At 48.7% G+C, this 16,682-nt stretch overlaps 5 protein-coding genes across 5 annotated transcripts; 1 reads left to right on the top strand and 4 right to left on the bottom strand.

Annotated features, from left to right (window-relative positions):
* Positions 1–641: 641 nt before the first annotated feature.
* On the bottom strand, positions 642–2,995 carry N7484_005839 (1-phosphatidylinositol 4-kinase LSB6; the record flags this gene model as incomplete). Its single annotated transcript, XM_057116258.1, has 2 exons — positions 642–1,463; positions 1,517–2,995. 2 exons carry the CDS (start codon positions 2,993–2,995, stop codon positions 642–644), a joined length of 2,301 nt encoding a protein of 766 aa, XP_056972141.1.
* Positions 2,996–5,109: 2,114 nt separating this feature from the next.
* On the top strand, positions 5,110–6,097 carry N7484_005838 (putative GATA transcription factor (AreB); the record flags this gene model as incomplete). Its single annotated transcript, XM_057116257.1, has 2 exons — positions 5,110–5,337; positions 5,441–6,097. The coding sequence occupies 2 exons, from the start codon at positions 5,110–5,112 to the stop codon at positions 6,095–6,097; spliced, it is 885 nt and encodes a 294-aa protein (XP_056972140.1).
* Positions 6,098–9,800: 3,703 nt separating this feature from the next.
* On the bottom strand, positions 9,801–10,319 carry N7484_005837 (DUF1993 domain-containing protein; the record flags this gene model as incomplete). The annotated part of the gene is made up of 1 exon (XM_057116256.1): positions 9,801–10,319. One exon carries the CDS (start codon positions 10,317–10,319, stop codon positions 9,801–9,803), a length of 519 nt encoding a protein of 172 aa, XP_056972139.1.
* Positions 10,320–11,199: 880 nt separating this feature from the next.
* On the bottom strand, positions 11,200–13,034 carry N7484_005836 (uncharacterized protein; the record flags this gene model as incomplete). The annotated part of the gene is made up of 5 exons (XM_057116255.1): positions 11,200–12,407; positions 12,467–12,571; positions 12,626–12,758; positions 12,814–12,885; positions 12,951–13,034. The coding sequence occupies 5 exons, from the start codon at positions 13,032–13,034 to the stop codon at positions 11,200–11,202; spliced, it is 1,602 nt and encodes a 533-aa protein (XP_056972138.1).
* Positions 13,035–14,763: 1,729 nt separating this feature from the next.
* On the bottom strand, positions 14,764–16,652 carry N7484_005835 (transcription factor domain-containing protein; the record flags this gene model as incomplete). Its single annotated transcript, XM_057116254.1, has 2 exons — positions 14,764–16,027; positions 16,540–16,652. 2 exons carry the CDS (start codon positions 16,650–16,652, stop codon positions 14,764–14,766), a joined length of 1,377 nt encoding a protein of 458 aa, XP_056972137.1.
* Positions 16,653–16,682: the final 30 nt, after the last annotated feature.

Below are 16,682 nucleotides of genomic sequence, written 5' to 3'. Positions count from 1 at the left end.
CGGTTATCTTTGTTCTCAGATTCGCTGAGCAATGGAAGTAGAGAGTTGGGGGAACGAAGATCTCCGTGATTCAGAGCCCAGATAGATGTGAAAGGGTCGAGTATTGGAAGTACGATAGGATCAAAGTATATTGGTTCTAAGTCTACCGCCTTGGCCGATACATCTTATCTATGCATCTCCCGTCCCGCGTAGGTGCCGATGTAGGTACGCTGATCTTAAACGCGCATGATCTTCTACACCGCACTGCGTTTAAACCACATTTGATCTAGACATGGAAATCAAAGGAAGTCCGGACGATGGTATCATGGAATTAAGTCTCGTCATATATGCTACATGAGGCGCTCAATCAATGCGCCGCAACCCCAACCCGAAACAGTCAGAGACGGTCTATATACAACACAAAATCCCCAATCATGAGCGTGGCGTGCGCGAATAAAACAACACTAGCATCAGCAAGTGTGTGCAGGAAAAGAACAGAAAGGAAGACACGAGGATGCAGAAAATGATCTGCTCGCAGCTCCAAGAAGAACGCTAAAGGAAACAATGGCGAATTAAATAATTGAGATGGAAACGCGACGGCATGAAAAGGGGGAAAGAAAATAGAAAGCCAACCCAACGCCCGAATTTCGAGATTGTATGCTTTAGCACCAGGTGAAGACGGGGTTCTTGCTCTTGACAGCCTCTAAACGCTCCACAATGACTTTGCGTTGATTCCCTTCCATGCCCTCAGCGGCTGCGTATCCGAGGTCTCCCTCAAGATCATCACTGCCGAAGGTATTGATGTGAGGTACACGGAAAGATAGAGAACCGCCATGTTTGCGGTGCTTATTAGACCGAGCAGGGAGGTCAGGCCATCCATCCAAGGACCTAGCATAGGCGCCATCAATGGTTGTGCGTGAGTAGTCATCGTTCATAGTAGCAGGACTACCGATAGAGTCAGTGGCTCGTCCGCCAGATCGGCTATGGGAGAGTTCGAACCGGTTGGGGTTGGGAAGGTCGTTCGAAGAAGGCCCCAGTCCTAGGAGGTCGTGATCGGGGGTTGGGTGAGAAGAGTTGGCTGCACCGATGTCCATCTCTTCTTCTTCGTTGTCATAATTCATGGCTTGGCGTCTTTGCATGTCGGTGGAGGGTGCCCGCATTGGAATAGCAACGGGTACGTCTACAAGATCATCCCACACGCAAACCCTGGTCCTTCGGGTTAATTCGAGAGGACCATGGTCCGAATGCTTCAAAGTCTCGACAACATTCCAGGCCTGGCCCTTCATAACAGCAATTTGCCGAGCGAACATGCTCTCTTTGAAATCGTTGTCCTGGGAGAAAACTCTGCGCAATGCCATCTGCGTCCCACTCCACCACGCAGTCGAGGTAAGCAAAGGAAGAAAGTGGTCGCGAGTCTTTTGCGAGAACGGTTGTCCAATCAGGGAAACGGGTAGGAAAAGCCATCCGAAGGGGAAACTCCGCCACTGATCTGCATGTTAGTATTGGCCAAATGATATGTGCTGTACAAGGGACATACTGCGTCGGGATGTTTCCATGGCCATGATAGACTGTTGTCAATGGCGCCAACTTGAACGGAGGCTTGCTGTTCCGATGAAGCCAAGGGCGTTCCTGTGCGACTGACTGCCATCATTGTCTCGCGCCGCCGATAGGGATTGGAACCGTTGGAGTTGACAGAAACTGGGCGCGGAGGGGGCATGAGGTCGTCTTCATCGTGCTTAGGTTGCGGCTCAGTGGATTTCGGAGGGTCTGCCACAATAGACACTTGCTCAGTGCCCCAATCAATTTTGATCATCCAGTTATCCAGTCCACGATCTGTGTTCCGCATTATGTAGTCTAGAATCACCAATTTCTCCAGCTCTTCACGGAATGACTGCTTAAGGTTTTCGGTCCAATTGAAACGACGTTCGGCACTTTCATCGCGTGGGTTTGGCGTAGGCATCTGTCCAGCCTCATCATCATCCTCGTCGTCGGACTGCACACCAGATGGGCGACACGCCTCGTTCCACGGCCGCTTTTTGCGCTTCGGGGCGTCCTCTGCCCGGAAACCGGAATTGATTTGGTCAGGCCAAGGATGTTCACGAAGAAAAATGTTGGCATCTTTGTATCCTTTAAGGAAGACTTGGAAACTACCAGCCTTGGGAGGCAGGATCTTCTTTCCTTTCCAGGCCTTGCGCCGGTCCCAGAAATCGTAGAAGAAGGATTTCGAGGACAGATACGCGATATCGGTGAAGGGGACGAGGTTTGTGCGTAAGCGGGCATCGAGAACATATGCGGCGGCTTCGGAGACGTAGGAGAGATTGGGAATAAGACACGCCCGGCCGAAGAAGCAAGGAAACAGGTTCCGGTGAATCCACTTGGTCCATTTGGGATTGCGCGAAGCGTAGGGTTCTTCATCTTTCGGTTTGAAGACACCGACCACTTTTCCTTCAGGGTTTCGAGCAAAGTAACTGCCCGAACTTCCCTGCGCGATCATCCTTGGATGCACACCAAGCTCAATTGCCAGACGAACACTTTCGATGATCTCCTCGTATTCTGCTCGCGCCCTTCTTTGCTGACCCTCAAATTCATCGGACTCGAGGTCCTCTGCCGAGACCGGTCGTACTCCGTCGGGAGCTTGGAAGACTGAGTGGTAGATCTCGAGCTTCTCTTCCTCGTAGGTCTTTCCCTTGACTCGGTTGATTTTGAACTTGGCGGCAATCTCCTCTGCCCATCGCTCCAGACGCGCATTGATAGCCTTTATGTCGACTCCAGAGTTGCGGCGGCCGCGGCGGGAATATCCACTGTGTCTGCGTCGATGGCTTGGGGGCGTGGCGAGACCGGACGCCTGCATCTGGGCTCGGGAGGAAATAGGAGCATAACGGGGGTTGGAGGTGGACACTGTGGAGGAGACCGCAGCCAGTTCGTCATCTTCCGAGTCATCGTGGATATAACCGCGTTCTTCCTCTGCTTGGGCGAGACGAGCGTAGCCTGACGTGGCAGGGCGGGTTTTTGGCATTGTGAAGGACAGAGGTGGAAGGAAGGAAGGGGAGAAGACAATCTAGGAAGAAAACAATAACGGGCTGGAAAAAAACGAAAGACAATGAAAGGGTCACTCCATTAGAGATAATCGGATAGAGGACTTGAAGGCAGAGGAATAACGCATCCCGTCATGATTGATTATTATTATGGCCAGACATGGCTTAAGGCAGGGGGGCTTGACCTGAGGCGGGTCTGGTTACTGGTAATTTACCGCATGCGGCCAATGATACACTGCAAGTGCACGTTAACGTTTCTAATATGCCGTAATACCAATACCGGCACCGCCACAGAGTGCCGCAGTCTCCACCCCCTAAAAACCCACCCGCATAAAAGGGGGTTGCGTTGGTGGTCCTGCTCCAAGGTTTCATGGACTATCGCAATAGGTTTACAGGGAAAAGCCGGGAAATGAGGTCGTGGACTGACCCACATGGCCAATTGGCCAACTGTTTACAGAAAGAGTTAGGCATTCGTCCAAGGTCATATTGGAGCTATCCATTACTATCTATAGCACATACAGATCTACTTAAAACGCTATGATATAGATAATAGGTATAAGAGTATAGGTAAATATTGAGACCCCGAATTACACATTTGATGAAAGATCTATGATTTTGGCCAAGTATTTGATCATCTTGGCAGCTTTCAAGTCCTGCTAACATGCCTCATTGGAATGAGCATAAATGGCGGAGGCAGGGTTCAAAAGATATCGAATGTTATACTAGAAAACACATTCCAATAGATCATGGAATTAACGCAATTGCGGAAGGGTTCAGACAGCCTGATTTCACGGTAATTACCACTATACAGTGCCCAGCCCCATGCGCCCAGCGCGATAAGTGATAATTTCGATACGGCGCGCGATAATAACAATCGGGAAGGATAAGATCCATTTCTGAATCTTCGCATCATCCACCCCCAACTACTCCATTGATCGCTGTGATTGCACTATATTCTACTCGGTCTCACTTCCGAGGACGATTCGAACTCAGTCATTCATTTGTTTTTGCTGATGGTTTGGTCTCCTACGAGGAAACCTCATCACCTCTGCCAGTATCGTTAGCTTAACCGCCAAACGCCCAACGTCCTCCGCATTGCATTGTCTTCTATGAAACCAAGCATCTTGGAGTTCTGTTGATCTACATTCCCGGCCAATTCACCGAAAATCGCTTTACCCGATTCCTGCATCCTCTCGCGCCCTATCCTTCCGAACGTCGAGTTCTCTCCCTCTCTCCTCGTACAATTCGGTCCCAGCCGGATTTCCCTCGACCATCATCCTCTTCCTCCATTGTGGCTTCCATCCTTTATCGGGCGGCGCCCATTGACCCGGCTCTCAAACCTGGCTCGCCTCCGCATCAACCCTCCGAGCTCTCCCGTTTCGAGTCTCCGTCGACCGATACTCCTGCGTCACAGTCTACGGATACCGATCTCCCCAAGTCCTTCTCTCCAGTACTGCCAGATCTGAGTGGTATTGGCAAGTATAACAGTTCGGAATACAGAGATAGTTTCCCAGGCTCAGTCTCCGTGAGCGCCTCCCTTCCAGGATTGGCAGCGCTTGCCTCGGTCGCGTCTGCTCCCACCTCAAATCTACGGTACGTTTGTGGAAGAAAATCTCCACTAGACAGGGATCATTACGTGTATACCTGGCGATATAAGGATGAACCCATTTCCCCTCGCCAGATGTATACCCCTCCTTTTCTCTGCAGGGAAGCATCCAATGGGCGCATCAGAAATAGGCGCGAATCGATTGGCTGACCGGATTCACTCCCAGCGAGTCTAGGAGTGCCAATTTGAACATGGCCAACATGACCTATGCGACATCATCTCCAGCGGCCACTACTGGTGGACAAGGGAGCAATCCGGTGAGTGGCGCCCTCTTTAATTATCGTCGCATGTCCCTATCATGATTTTCATGAGTGGGCTTATCGCCTTATCTCTACACGGAAGTATTATCAGCGAGTCGACTGGGGCCTTGGCACCACCCGATCCGTGCGCCTCTCCCTTATCGAGCCCGTCAAATCTCTCCCCAATCTTATCATCTATCACAACTCCCCCATCTCACGTTCTTCCTCCTCTTGATCTCCCATTTCCACCATGGCGAGCACATTGACTGACGACAAGCGACCCCAATTACAGCCTGTCTGCCAGAACTGCGGCACCTCCACCACACCCTTGTGGCGCAGAGACGAATCTGGCTCCGTTCTTTGCAATGCCTGCGGTCTGTTCCTCAAGCTGCACGGGCGGCCTCGTCCGATAAGCCTGAAAACCGATGTGATCAAAAGTCGCAACCGTGTGAAGACTGGCCAGGGCCCCAAACGTAAAGTGAGTACGCGACCAGCGCATCAAAAAAATCTCTGCACCTTGTCGTCTTCGGACCTTAGATAAGAAATTTCTCGGATTGCTGACACCCATTGCGATCTACTAGTCTGGCGGCCCTATCGATGCCAACGGTCTTGCGACACAATCCGATGTGGGGACCCCTCCTATGGGCTCGCATGGCTACCGTCGCGCGTCGCGTAAGATGTCCCCGGGTCACTCGGATCGCTCAAATTCCCCCTTGTCGCGAACAGAGACACCCGGTTTTGCTTCCATGCACAATTCGAACATCGCACCCCAGCACATGTTTGACAGCGTCACTCGAGGCGACGGTTCTTTGAACTCGAGTCTTCCCTCCTTCCCGCTGCGTCAACCCTCCCCATCAGCCGTGGATCGTCAGCTTGAGTCCCCCCAGACATACGAAAGCCTGCTGGCTCTCAACACGTCGCTGAAGACCCGTGTCAGTGAGCTTGACCTGATCAATGAGTTGTTCCGTGGTCGCGTCGCAGAGCTTGAGCAGAGTGACGCTAGCGCGCGTCGGTCGGAGATGATTGCCCGCGACTCTGAGTCGCGTCTGCGCCGGTCCCTCGAAGAGTCACAGCACCGCGAGGAAGAGCTTAAGCGACATATTAGTGATCTGGAGCGCCAGTTGAATGGTGACGGCGAGTTCTTAGAGCCCCATGCCAAGCGAATTCGACTCTCGGACGTGGTAGAGCAGTCACCCGAGCAATCCCCGACACAGGTCAAATCACCAAACAGTGCTTAAGGAAACGAAAAAACTCCCCCTCCCACCACTCAATCTTTACGGCCTCACTAGCCCTCCCCGCCGATCTCTCGGTCTGGAACCCGGCTATAGCTTGGCTGCTGGCTTGTCCAATCTTCCCTGGTCTCTTTGATACCCTTCCCGACTCTTTCGTCACCGGTGGCTTGGATTTTTTTTTCGTCTCGTCCCTTTTCAACACAAAAAGCTCATGGTTGATTCTAATCCCCTTTATGATTCTTGTTGGAATGCTCTTCAAGGGCTCTCTTCTAATTTTTGCTCTTCGCCACGGGTCTGTGTACGGAATCTCCGATTATGCTTCTAATACAGTGTTTCTTCCCTTCTCTTTCTTATTCCCCTCTCTTTTTTCTATGGAATCTCGTACACAGGGGGATTGCAAGATCAGACAAGGTCAGTGGTGAAACTTTAAAAAAAAAAAAAACTATACATGAATGCCTCTTTGTTTTCCTTGTTGGGGATATGCGTGTTTGCAATGTTGATCGAGAAATCGATCAGTGTGCTTCCAAAGTTTTGTTCTTTGTTGCCCTGATAGAGGCGATAGGTGCCTTTTTCTTCCTGGTTTGACAGGTCAAGCCAAATTGTTTCTTGAATTTGATACTTCAATGGTGTTTTTCTTCCAGGGGCTTGGTAGTTTCAATATAGCTAGCTGAATGCTAAAGGATCTAATTCAGGATCATCATACTTAGACCTTAATTTATGCTGCTCACGGTATTTGTCTACCCAATGCTCCATTAAACAAACTCACTGCGCATATTCCTTACGGTTTGATACCTCAACTTCCAAAAGCCTTATGTCCCACATGCACTTCTGAATTGCCTTGATTTCCTCAGAATATATCGGACGGGTTTGAAAAACGACTAAACACGGTATCTCATACTGTTCAGTCTACAGGGAGGGGATAAGTAACGGAAGGAACTAACGCCATAGGTTGTATCTACCACAGTTTAAGAGGTACACGAGTGAAGCTTCCGCTGCATCTCAATGACCATGTTTCTAGATGTTGAAGATCTGAATACCCCTGTTCGTAGGATAAGAACCGCAAGCCTTCACAGTAAACGAAGTCCAGCTCATGAATTAAAACGTTCTTAGCCGGGAGAGTATATGGTCATCATGCGGAAGTAAAACCAGCGACTCAGACTGCTTTTCTGAGGCTCCGGAGGTATTGAGTATCCCGAGGCTACTGATACGGGTAGGCATATTCGGCAAGTTATCACAGACATCCCAATAATGACTCCAAAGTGTCCACCCGCTAGTAGATGAATGTTGATCTGTGGTTTTGACAGCTTTGAAGCTAATATATTAGAATATCCTTCAATCGTTTGGATCTAAGTATCAGAATTAGCATGATGTTATTGTTTGGCATAATCGTCCTTGGGAAGTCGGGATTACTCACACCTAGATAAGAGTAATCAAAGGCACTTTTGGAAGACAGTACCCAGGTTGCTGTCACACGCTCAGTGCGTTCCAATCGAATACAAAGAACACAGCCTTCATTTCGACCTCGCCAGATCGAGCGTCTGGGTTGCACGATTCTTCCTGATTGACGAAAATGCACCCCAGAACCAATCATTTCCCGATAGGAGAGCAAGAGATCGTCAGCATCGTAGCCTCTTTCTCCTTGAACAGGGTACATCGCATGAATGGCCTGTCTGTGTTCCCTGTGTAATCCGCTTGGCGTGGATGAAAAAAAAAGAGCATCGTTCTTGGTGCATAGAAGAGTAATAGGCCAGCGATTTTTCCCAAGTGAAGAGGTCTCCAATAGACGATCTAACATAGCGTTTATTACCATTCTTCAAGAGGTATTTAATCACCTTCAAATAAAAAAGGCCGATGGATGGAGATACAGTAGCCACGAGTACCTTGATCTGAATGTGTTCATAATCGTGGCTGTCTCATTCGTATAGTTGGCAAGCATTAATAAACCCATATATGTACATTCCCCCATGCAAAGAGCGGAAGAGCATAGTCATTAGCCCATGCATAAGGAACAACCCGCTTTATTGGCGCATGGGAGAAATTCGCTATAATATATCCACAGACTTCTGTAGCGAAAGTAGGCACCTAATAACCATGAGAGACAGGGTTCATAAAAAGGAACAGGCTTCGGAAGACCTCCCCATCAATCGTCACTCATTATCAGACTAGTCGTCTGGTCATGATCTCCATTTTGCCCAGTGTGAGCTCTGCAAGTGTCGGCGAGGAGCTGTCATGTCTCCAATGCAAAATGTCTGTTAGAAGACGCGAAGATGTTGCCTTTCAAATTCACGTCCAGGGAAGGCATCATAGCTTCCCCAAGGTCAAAAGAATGTACCAGTTAACCTTGGAGCCTAGTCTATCCTTGTAAGTGCAAGGGAACCTGAGAGTTGATAAGATCTGAGCTGAATACTGGTTGGTGGATACGGGTGGAAAACAATCGGAGCAATTGACGATCAACTACTAAATACGTGTTAGTATGTTCCGCTATCATTCACTTCCTCAAATGTTCATCAAACAAGCCATCGTGGTATAGTGGTTAACAAGGTCATCCCCCAATTACCGCCCGACTTCCGAGGCTTGGAAGGACAAATGCCTATTGATCATCCTTACATTCTTATCGCAACGGGTCAGAAGGTCGGCTTTCCTCGGTCCTCACAGGGTAGGGACTTTGATTGACGGAGGTTCAAATCCTTCTGGCGACAATATCTTTCTTTTATTACTCTTCTTCCTCTCCCCTCTTTCTTATGATGGGCCTTTGAATTCATCACTGTATAGCCGTGGTAGGCGTTATCACATCCGAGCACAGCATACTGGTTGGTGCCATTGAGAGAATAACCTTGTTAGATCTTTTTATTTATGCAAGTCGACATCATTTATGGGCGATTATCTTTGGCGAATGTTTATATGAGAAAGATATCAGAATGCTGTGTATTTGCTACATATATCACACAAATCCATTGGCCATTGATGTAGGTTGTGACATGTAGTGAGCTTAACAAAAGTTTCGTCGTTTCATATTGGACGCCTAAGTCCCCATTTCCAGTCAATATCAAAACAGACACAGAAACTCCCCGGTTCCTTATTAGCTCACATGTACAGGTGTTGGGTACACACGTAACACCTTCTCTTTCACCCAAGACTTCTCTTCCCCTATAGTTCCTGCGTGTATCTACCCGTCCAGCAACTTCCATGCAAGCACCCGTGCACAACATATCTTTACCCCAGCTGCACTACTCATTCTTGAGCTTCTTAAACTCAAATCATATACTTCAAGCCTTTACTTCGCTCGAAATAAGCTTCAAGTTTTCCGAACCACGCCATAGCTGGACGTTCGACCTCGTTAGGCTTCTCACATTCATCGGAGAGTCTCTTATCTCAAATATTTCTCAACCTCCAACTCCCATGGGTTGTTGGGTTGCTGTATTCAATTCGACGGCAAAAAAAACTCTCCGTGTCTTGAGCTAATTTATCGCTTTCCCAGAACCTTGGAGCTAATCTCATGTGTGAGAATGAAACGGGAATACACCTGAACTGGTCTCCGTAGTGTGAAGGAACTCAGGAGGAATATACAGACTAGTTGATACCAAGGCACGCATTGAGCAAATTCCATGAGAAGAGAAGCAGTTTATCATTAAATTATCAGGTTTTCATCGCCCTAGCGGTACATTTTTGCTTCCCAATTATTTTGATATATCACCAGCCCAGGCATCTCCTATTTCTGAGGGAGATAAGCACCCATGTAAGCACCAAGGTAATCCCTCTTGCCAAGAGGCACACCCTCCTTCCGCAGGATAGCATAAGCAGTAACGACATGGAAGTTAATGTTAGGCAAGGCAAAAGCGCTGGCATAGGCATCCGTACGCATGGGAATATTAACTCCAGGCCCCATACCAACCTCCGTCATGTTCTCGGCATTGCCGTTGATCAAGGTCTTATCGGCGCCGTTAAGAACCTCGAGGCCCTTCTCAGTGAGTGCAAGGGCATCAGCGAGCGATGAGAGCTCAGTGGTAGGCTCTGGGACCGGGGTGCCGCTCAATCTGGCGACCAATTTCTCGGCGAGCGAGGCGGCAAATATGATCTGGAAGCTCAATGGCTTCATGTCATCGTGGAGGCCGACTGTGAGGAGGTTTTTGTCACTGGGATGGTCCAGAGCCTTGCGGATGATACTGGCAAGGGCGGTGAGGGCTTGTTTGGCGGGGACAATGGATGTGTCGTAGAGTGTGTAAGACATTTTGGAGGATTGAGCCGTAGTAATGATGTAATGGTAGTATAGGTTGGTTTGTGGATGTGGAGTTTGAAGATGAGCAATATTTTATAGATATGGCAACATTGCTACAAGCCACTTGACTTAAATACCCCTGGGGAGCTTAGCTTGCATGAATAATCGTCTCCTCTGGCGGGGGCCATAGCGGGGCACTGAAACTATATCCATCTATTAGTAATCCTTTTTAGAAGTCCATGGATGATTACAGATGGGCTCACTTCCATTGCTTTTCATTTTCACTGGGTAATCTCGTTCGGGATTGCTTTGCGCATTTGTAATCCGCCCCTTTTATTGTTCCTTGTGGTTGAAGCAAGGTAGATCCCCGACTCCAGGTTGTTTACACCTGACGCACCGCCCCCAAACATATTGAACCACAGAGAATTCGCCGTGTGACAGCGTGGATACCCGACAGGATGACTCATACGGTCCGCGCTACTGGGAGGCTGCGAAGACAATTGATCAATATTCAATTCATGGTGAAAAAGGTCCTATTCAATTCCAATAGAAACTGTCAAGTACCAACGATGGTAAGGCGCCAATACGCGAGCCTCGAAAAAAGGACAAGAAAAGAAAAGGAAAAAGATCGCAGTAAATGCAAGGAGTATCAAGTCTAAACGAAGGAACCCAAAGAATGCATAATATAAACCCCCAATATTTCACCCCCAGGACCAGGAGATGTTGGCCAGCAATCCTGGATCATAACATGCGCGGAAGCGCATCAATAGCATAATGGCAATTACCCAAGACGAACGGAACCATCTATGTCCAAGATAAACACCTGGTAGGACTTCGTGCCAACCACTTGAACACTTGCTTGAAATTCTTCATGAATGAAAGGTCGCATGATCTACGCAATACGGTTGCCTGACTTCTTGCGCATGTTGTTGTGGATCTGCTTCTCCCGCCAGATACTCCATAGACAAACTACGATACCGCAGAGTCCGGAGAAGAATGTCATGTAGTAGGCAGAGCGGTAGCAGACGAGGCCGTCGGGACATTCGCTGTCGCCTTCGTGGCCGATGACGGAATGGCGGTCGTAAACAGTGCCGTAGACAAGGTTGAATACATTGCCGCTAAGCACGGGGGCTAAAGTCATGGCTCCCCAGTTCTGGGAGAGACCGCCGATACCAAAGGTGTGAGCGGTTAGAGAGGGGAAGACACCGAACAAGAAACCGTAGGCCACACCCGTGCAAGCGGAGACGACGACGAGGGTGTTGGGGTTAGAGATGGAAGCACCGGCGAGTTGGGTTAGGGTGAAGACCAGGGCGGAGATGAAGAGACACCAGAAGCGGGACATGTTGAGCTTCTTAACGAGAATATCGGAGCCAATACCGCTAAGGAGACGACCAGAGAAGTTACCGAAGGACAGGATAGAGACGTGCATGACCTGGCGCTGCTGGATGAACTTGGATGTAGCGCTGTCATCGTAGTATAGCCACAGAGCCTTGGCGCTGTTTCCAATGTTGTTGATGGTCATCAAGCCAATACCAGACAGAAGCGCCATAGTCAGGAATAGTTGCCAGAACTCGACGTGCTTGAGCATGGCCAGACCACGGATATCGGGGTGGTGAGCTTCCACGGCGATAGCGGCCAAGTAGTCATCGTCTAATGTGTCAAATGATGGCCGACCATCAGGCTTGGACACCAATGACGAGCTCTCATCCTGTTCAGTGTGGTGTCCTCCACGGTGATTCGAGACAACAGAATGACTGCGCGCATGCGCCGAGTTCTCGTGGTCGTAACCCGTGGAGTCGTGCATGTCCTCAGGCTGATCTTCGAAAGTGCTCGGTGGGCGCATTCTTTGCGATTCAGGGGCCTCTTCATGGCGGGGGATGGAGGTATAGGGATCACTTTCGGCATTGGGGAAGATTCGAAGGAATGGAATAGAGATCAAAGAGAGGATGGTGGTTCCGCAGGCAAGAAGCAACAAGAAGGCACCGGTGTCGTCCTTGAAGATCAGAGTCGATACATTGGACCAGAATAAAGCGCTTAGTCCAAAAGCAGCCAATGGGAATGCGGTAGCTGTGCCGCGGTTCTCTCCAAAGTTGGACGCCGCTGTAAGAAGGTTCGTCAGCTTCTCTACTTGATTTGACAGGGGATCCATTCTAACGTACCAACTTTAATGGCGGCGCCAAATGCTGAGCAACCACCAGTACCAGTCAAGAAGGCAAAAAAGCACAAGAAGAATACAGGGACCGATCCTTCTCCGTGTCGATAGGCTGTTTTCATGTTAGATTTGATACCCAGCTGCAGCTCCATTCCAAGAAACCTACCCAGGTAGATCGGGTAATATCCAAGACCCAAGCACACCGAACCAATCAAAGTGATGAGTCGAGGTCCCTTTGCATCAGTCAATAAGCCCATCGGGATACCCATGGCATACATGCCGAGGTTTCCCGCCACGCCCTGCCAAGCCGTCAACGTCGGAGCTCTTTGTATAGAGGAAGGTGTCACGACTCACGATAAGGTTGGACTCGGTCGAGGAAAGCTTCATGCGGTGCGCGAACTGCGGTGCCCACGCGGAGTATGCATACTAGAAATTCCCCATCAATCGGTCAGTCATCGCGCCTTCAAGCCAAGAAGCCGGGAGCCACGTACATTCGTCCCGCAGGACAGAGCTACCAGAGTGCCCGCAACCACGGATATAATCCGGGCGGTAGTATGGAGAGAGTTACTAGTCATCTTGAGAAAGTTCGCTTTATCTCAATCGGCCAGATACAGTCCGTCGGAGGACAATGGTAGCTAGAGTATAACGGGTGTGCGGGATGGGGGTCACGCGTTTATCGAAGCGCACGGTCGCTGGGGTTTGTCGAGGATTGGGAAGTCGGCCAGCGAAGGAACATCGGAGCCGATAAAGGAGTGACGGAGGTGGAATGCAGCGCCGGAAGATCCGATTCAAGGACAATGAACGAGGGGGACCGGGATAAGGTGAAGATTCAGGAGCGTCGTAATCGGCCTACGGGGAGGCCACGATAACGGAGAGCGGGCGATCCACTGCTCCACCCGTCTTGACCGGTAAATCCCCGGAGCGCCAAGCATTCTTCGTGCGAGTGTTCTATATAGATATTCTCTTAATTTGTCCTTGCAAGATGCTAAAGATATTCTTATAGGCATGATTTTGACTCTTAATATATACCCCAAAAGTGACACATGGCGTATGAATCACTGCATCACGTCATTACACAACTGATAAGGATGCATAAATTATGCACAATGCATGCAACGACTTCTGACTCGGTTTTCGTATATTACAAGTTCAGCTTGATGCCCGTGGTAGAAATAATCCGATGATAGAAACTGATGCAAGAAGCACAGACATTGTGTGATTTGCTCTATACGAGTATACTTCGTATATCAGCTGATTTAGCTCGACCATGACAGCACCTAATGTAGTTTAGCGCCTTGGCATCAACATTGACGTGATGCTCACGAGTATGGCAGCTTCCTGGACTGCAGCCAAAATTCCAGGCATGTGAACCACTGACTTTCTTCTAAGCACCTAGGTACTATCCCGAAATTACCGATGATGCTCGACGACCTCCTTTCACACCCGGTGAACTTCCTAGTCAAACAGTTGATGTATCAGCCATTGACAAAGATCTGCTGAAGAAGTCTAATAACAGAGCAATCCAACTAGTAGTCTTCGATTATCGGAAGAAGTACAATGAATAAGACCCCTGCTCTAAAATGCTACCCAATCAGCATCCCTTAGTGATGATATTCTGCGCGACATTTAGACTCTGAACATACTTCTCCAGAAGTAGGTTTCTTTCTGCATTTAGCACGCTAGGTGGCTCTAAAATTGATAATTTAGGCTTGATAAATTTAAGAAAAAAAGAAGCAAAGGATTAGAGGTCGTACGAAGTATATGGCGCAGAGTTAAGGGTGCAGAGTCTAAGGTATGGAGGGGGGCAGTCCAGAAAGCTAACGAATGCACCTTGAATATTTGGGTCCTGGAAAGGTTATCAAACATGAGCCCTGCTGACCTAGTGGTTTATCTCCCAGGGTCCTTGACAGAATGGCTTGGGATTTGTGCGTTGTCTTTATTATATCGTTGCTATGCGACAGACGGCTGTCCGAATGCATTTCTCACGATCGAGAGTGAACATCACTGACTCACTTTCCGATATTCAACGCATGTGGGGTATAGCAATTCCGGTTGTTTAGTAGTCCACAAGATCTCGAGATCTCTGTGTAGTTCCCCCCATTCCAGGCTATGCCCCGGAGGAATCATTTCAGGCGGGTCTTGCTCAATGAGGCGCATCCTGAACAAGGTCTAGATTGGCCTGTGCCGTTGAAAGAAAGTGAAGCCACCTTGGATGGAGAGGCGCCTCGAATCGTGACAGTATCACCCAAATATGACGATACGATAGCGGACCTAATACAGACTCACTGAAGCTCGCAAATGATACTATCGATACAATGAATCAGATAACGTAATTTTGGGAGGCTCGAAGTCATACTCACAATTGAGAAGCCTCGGAAGCGTCCATATCCGGGAGAACTGCTCCAGATGTAGACGGAGAACGGTCTGATTATGCTGTATATTTGACTGAAGCATAGGCTGAGCCACCGCGGTTGACTTCCTATGAAGATCAAGGAAAATAAGTGCTGTGAAAGGAATAAACGAAATTGCTGGATCCACTGTCATGCAGAACAATGAGTTCCATTGCTCCATAACTGAAGCAATATCCTGGCAGACCTCAAGAACCTGTTGCCAGGCTAAAAATGGCTCTTCTTTATTTGCTTGACTACAACAAAGGATTGCAAGAAGTAATCGTGCCATCATGAAATGAAGAACGGTAACCAATCTTGCGTGATGATCGTCGTGAGACTCATTTGCAAATGCGTTACGCACGGGATTGAACCAACCAGGCGGTAAAGATAATGAAAGTGTAGAGAGCTGGCGTTGAAGATCAGCAAGTGAGTCAGTCATGTCCATTCTCGGTCGTGAGAAATGCATTCGAATAGCTGCTGCCGTCTGACGCATCGCAACGATGGAAAGGATGTGGACATTTTTGAGAAACGTCTTTGGACTTGAGGAGAAAACCGAAAGCAATTTCCAAAGGTCTGCATAGTCTGATGGCAGATGGACTTCTTCTTGAGTAGTGTCCTCACCGCTTGACGACTGGTCAAAGTGGTCAAGAATAAAAGATGTGTTGACAAACTGATGGTCAATAAGATTTGGGGTACCTGATGAGAGATTGGAATAAGAATCCAGGCGGTAAATACACCACCATACAGATCGCCATTCTTGTATCTCGTCATTGCTAAACGAGGCCCAGTCGGGGTAGAGGGCGCGCAGGCTTTCAATTCGATCTAACCCTGTACGATAAGCCATGCGTGTGATTTGTCCAATGCGCATCCAGGACAGGTGTCCTGGGAACTGATGAAAGTCATAAAATGCTAGAAGACAAGCTTTGCGGAATTGATCGAGAGATGGTGTAGTTCCCATAATGTCGTCCTCAAGTAGACTTGAATTCAGTAGCCGGTCGATGCGGGCATCTAAATTTTGTCCGTCCGCGATAAAATCGAGGCCCATTAGCTTCGCAGTGATTGCAACTATCGTAGAGATGAGATCTGGGTCACATCGAGACTTTTGATAATCATGGAGAAACTTTTCCTTGGATAAAATAGGGTTTAGGTCCTGGACAATGCCGAAGTACTTCTCAATGCTGTTGTGAAATGTGTTAGCTGGAACCAAGCCGTGGAGGGAGGAACAGAGCTCATACAGAGATAAAGTCGATAATTCAGAATTATTGGTTAGCTCTTGGTATGACAAAGAGGATGATAAGCTCAATGACGGATGCGTAGTGTTGTGCCCGACCGGAGGACTCGGATCTGTATAACACCAGTCAGCAATTGTGTCAATCCTGACCGACTGGCTGCTAGGGAGCCTCGAAAGGGGTATTTACTGGATCCTTGGCGTCTCGATGAAGAGGTTTTGTAGCGCGAGCCACGCGAAGGGCCGGGCTTACGTCGTGTAGAAAAATAAGTGCATTTTTCTCCTCGATCGAAGCACCGGCCGCAGGTAGGCTGCCCCTGGTCACCTGAAAAAGCATCGTTTAGGGAATTGCCATCACGATGGACTCTGCCAGGCTTGAACCGTACATTTAACTTTCTTCCTGAAAACTATGTCAGACAAAGCATATTGGCGAGGGTAAAGAGCATATAGGTACCGACGTACCGTATACAGTTATCGCATACTCTCTTGCGATCTGGGCTGGCATTCCCGTCTGTGACCGACGCTCGTGAATGTGGAGATGCTAGGCCTACCTCGTAGCCTCCACTGTCCTGCATCTCGATTGGTCAGGACGTCGCCAATATAAA

The sequence above is a fragment of the Penicillium longicatenatum genome, assembly GCF_028827895.1.
Source record: "Penicillium longicatenatum strain IBT 33135 chromosome Unknown contig_3_segment0_segment0, whole genome shotgun sequence".
NCBI classification, from domain to species: Eukaryota; Fungi; Ascomycota; class Eurotiomycetes; order Eurotiales; family Aspergillaceae; genus Penicillium; species Penicillium longicatenatum.
Note: the sequence above shows the minus strand (reverse complement) of the source record. Positions and strands in the feature narration are given on the sequence as shown.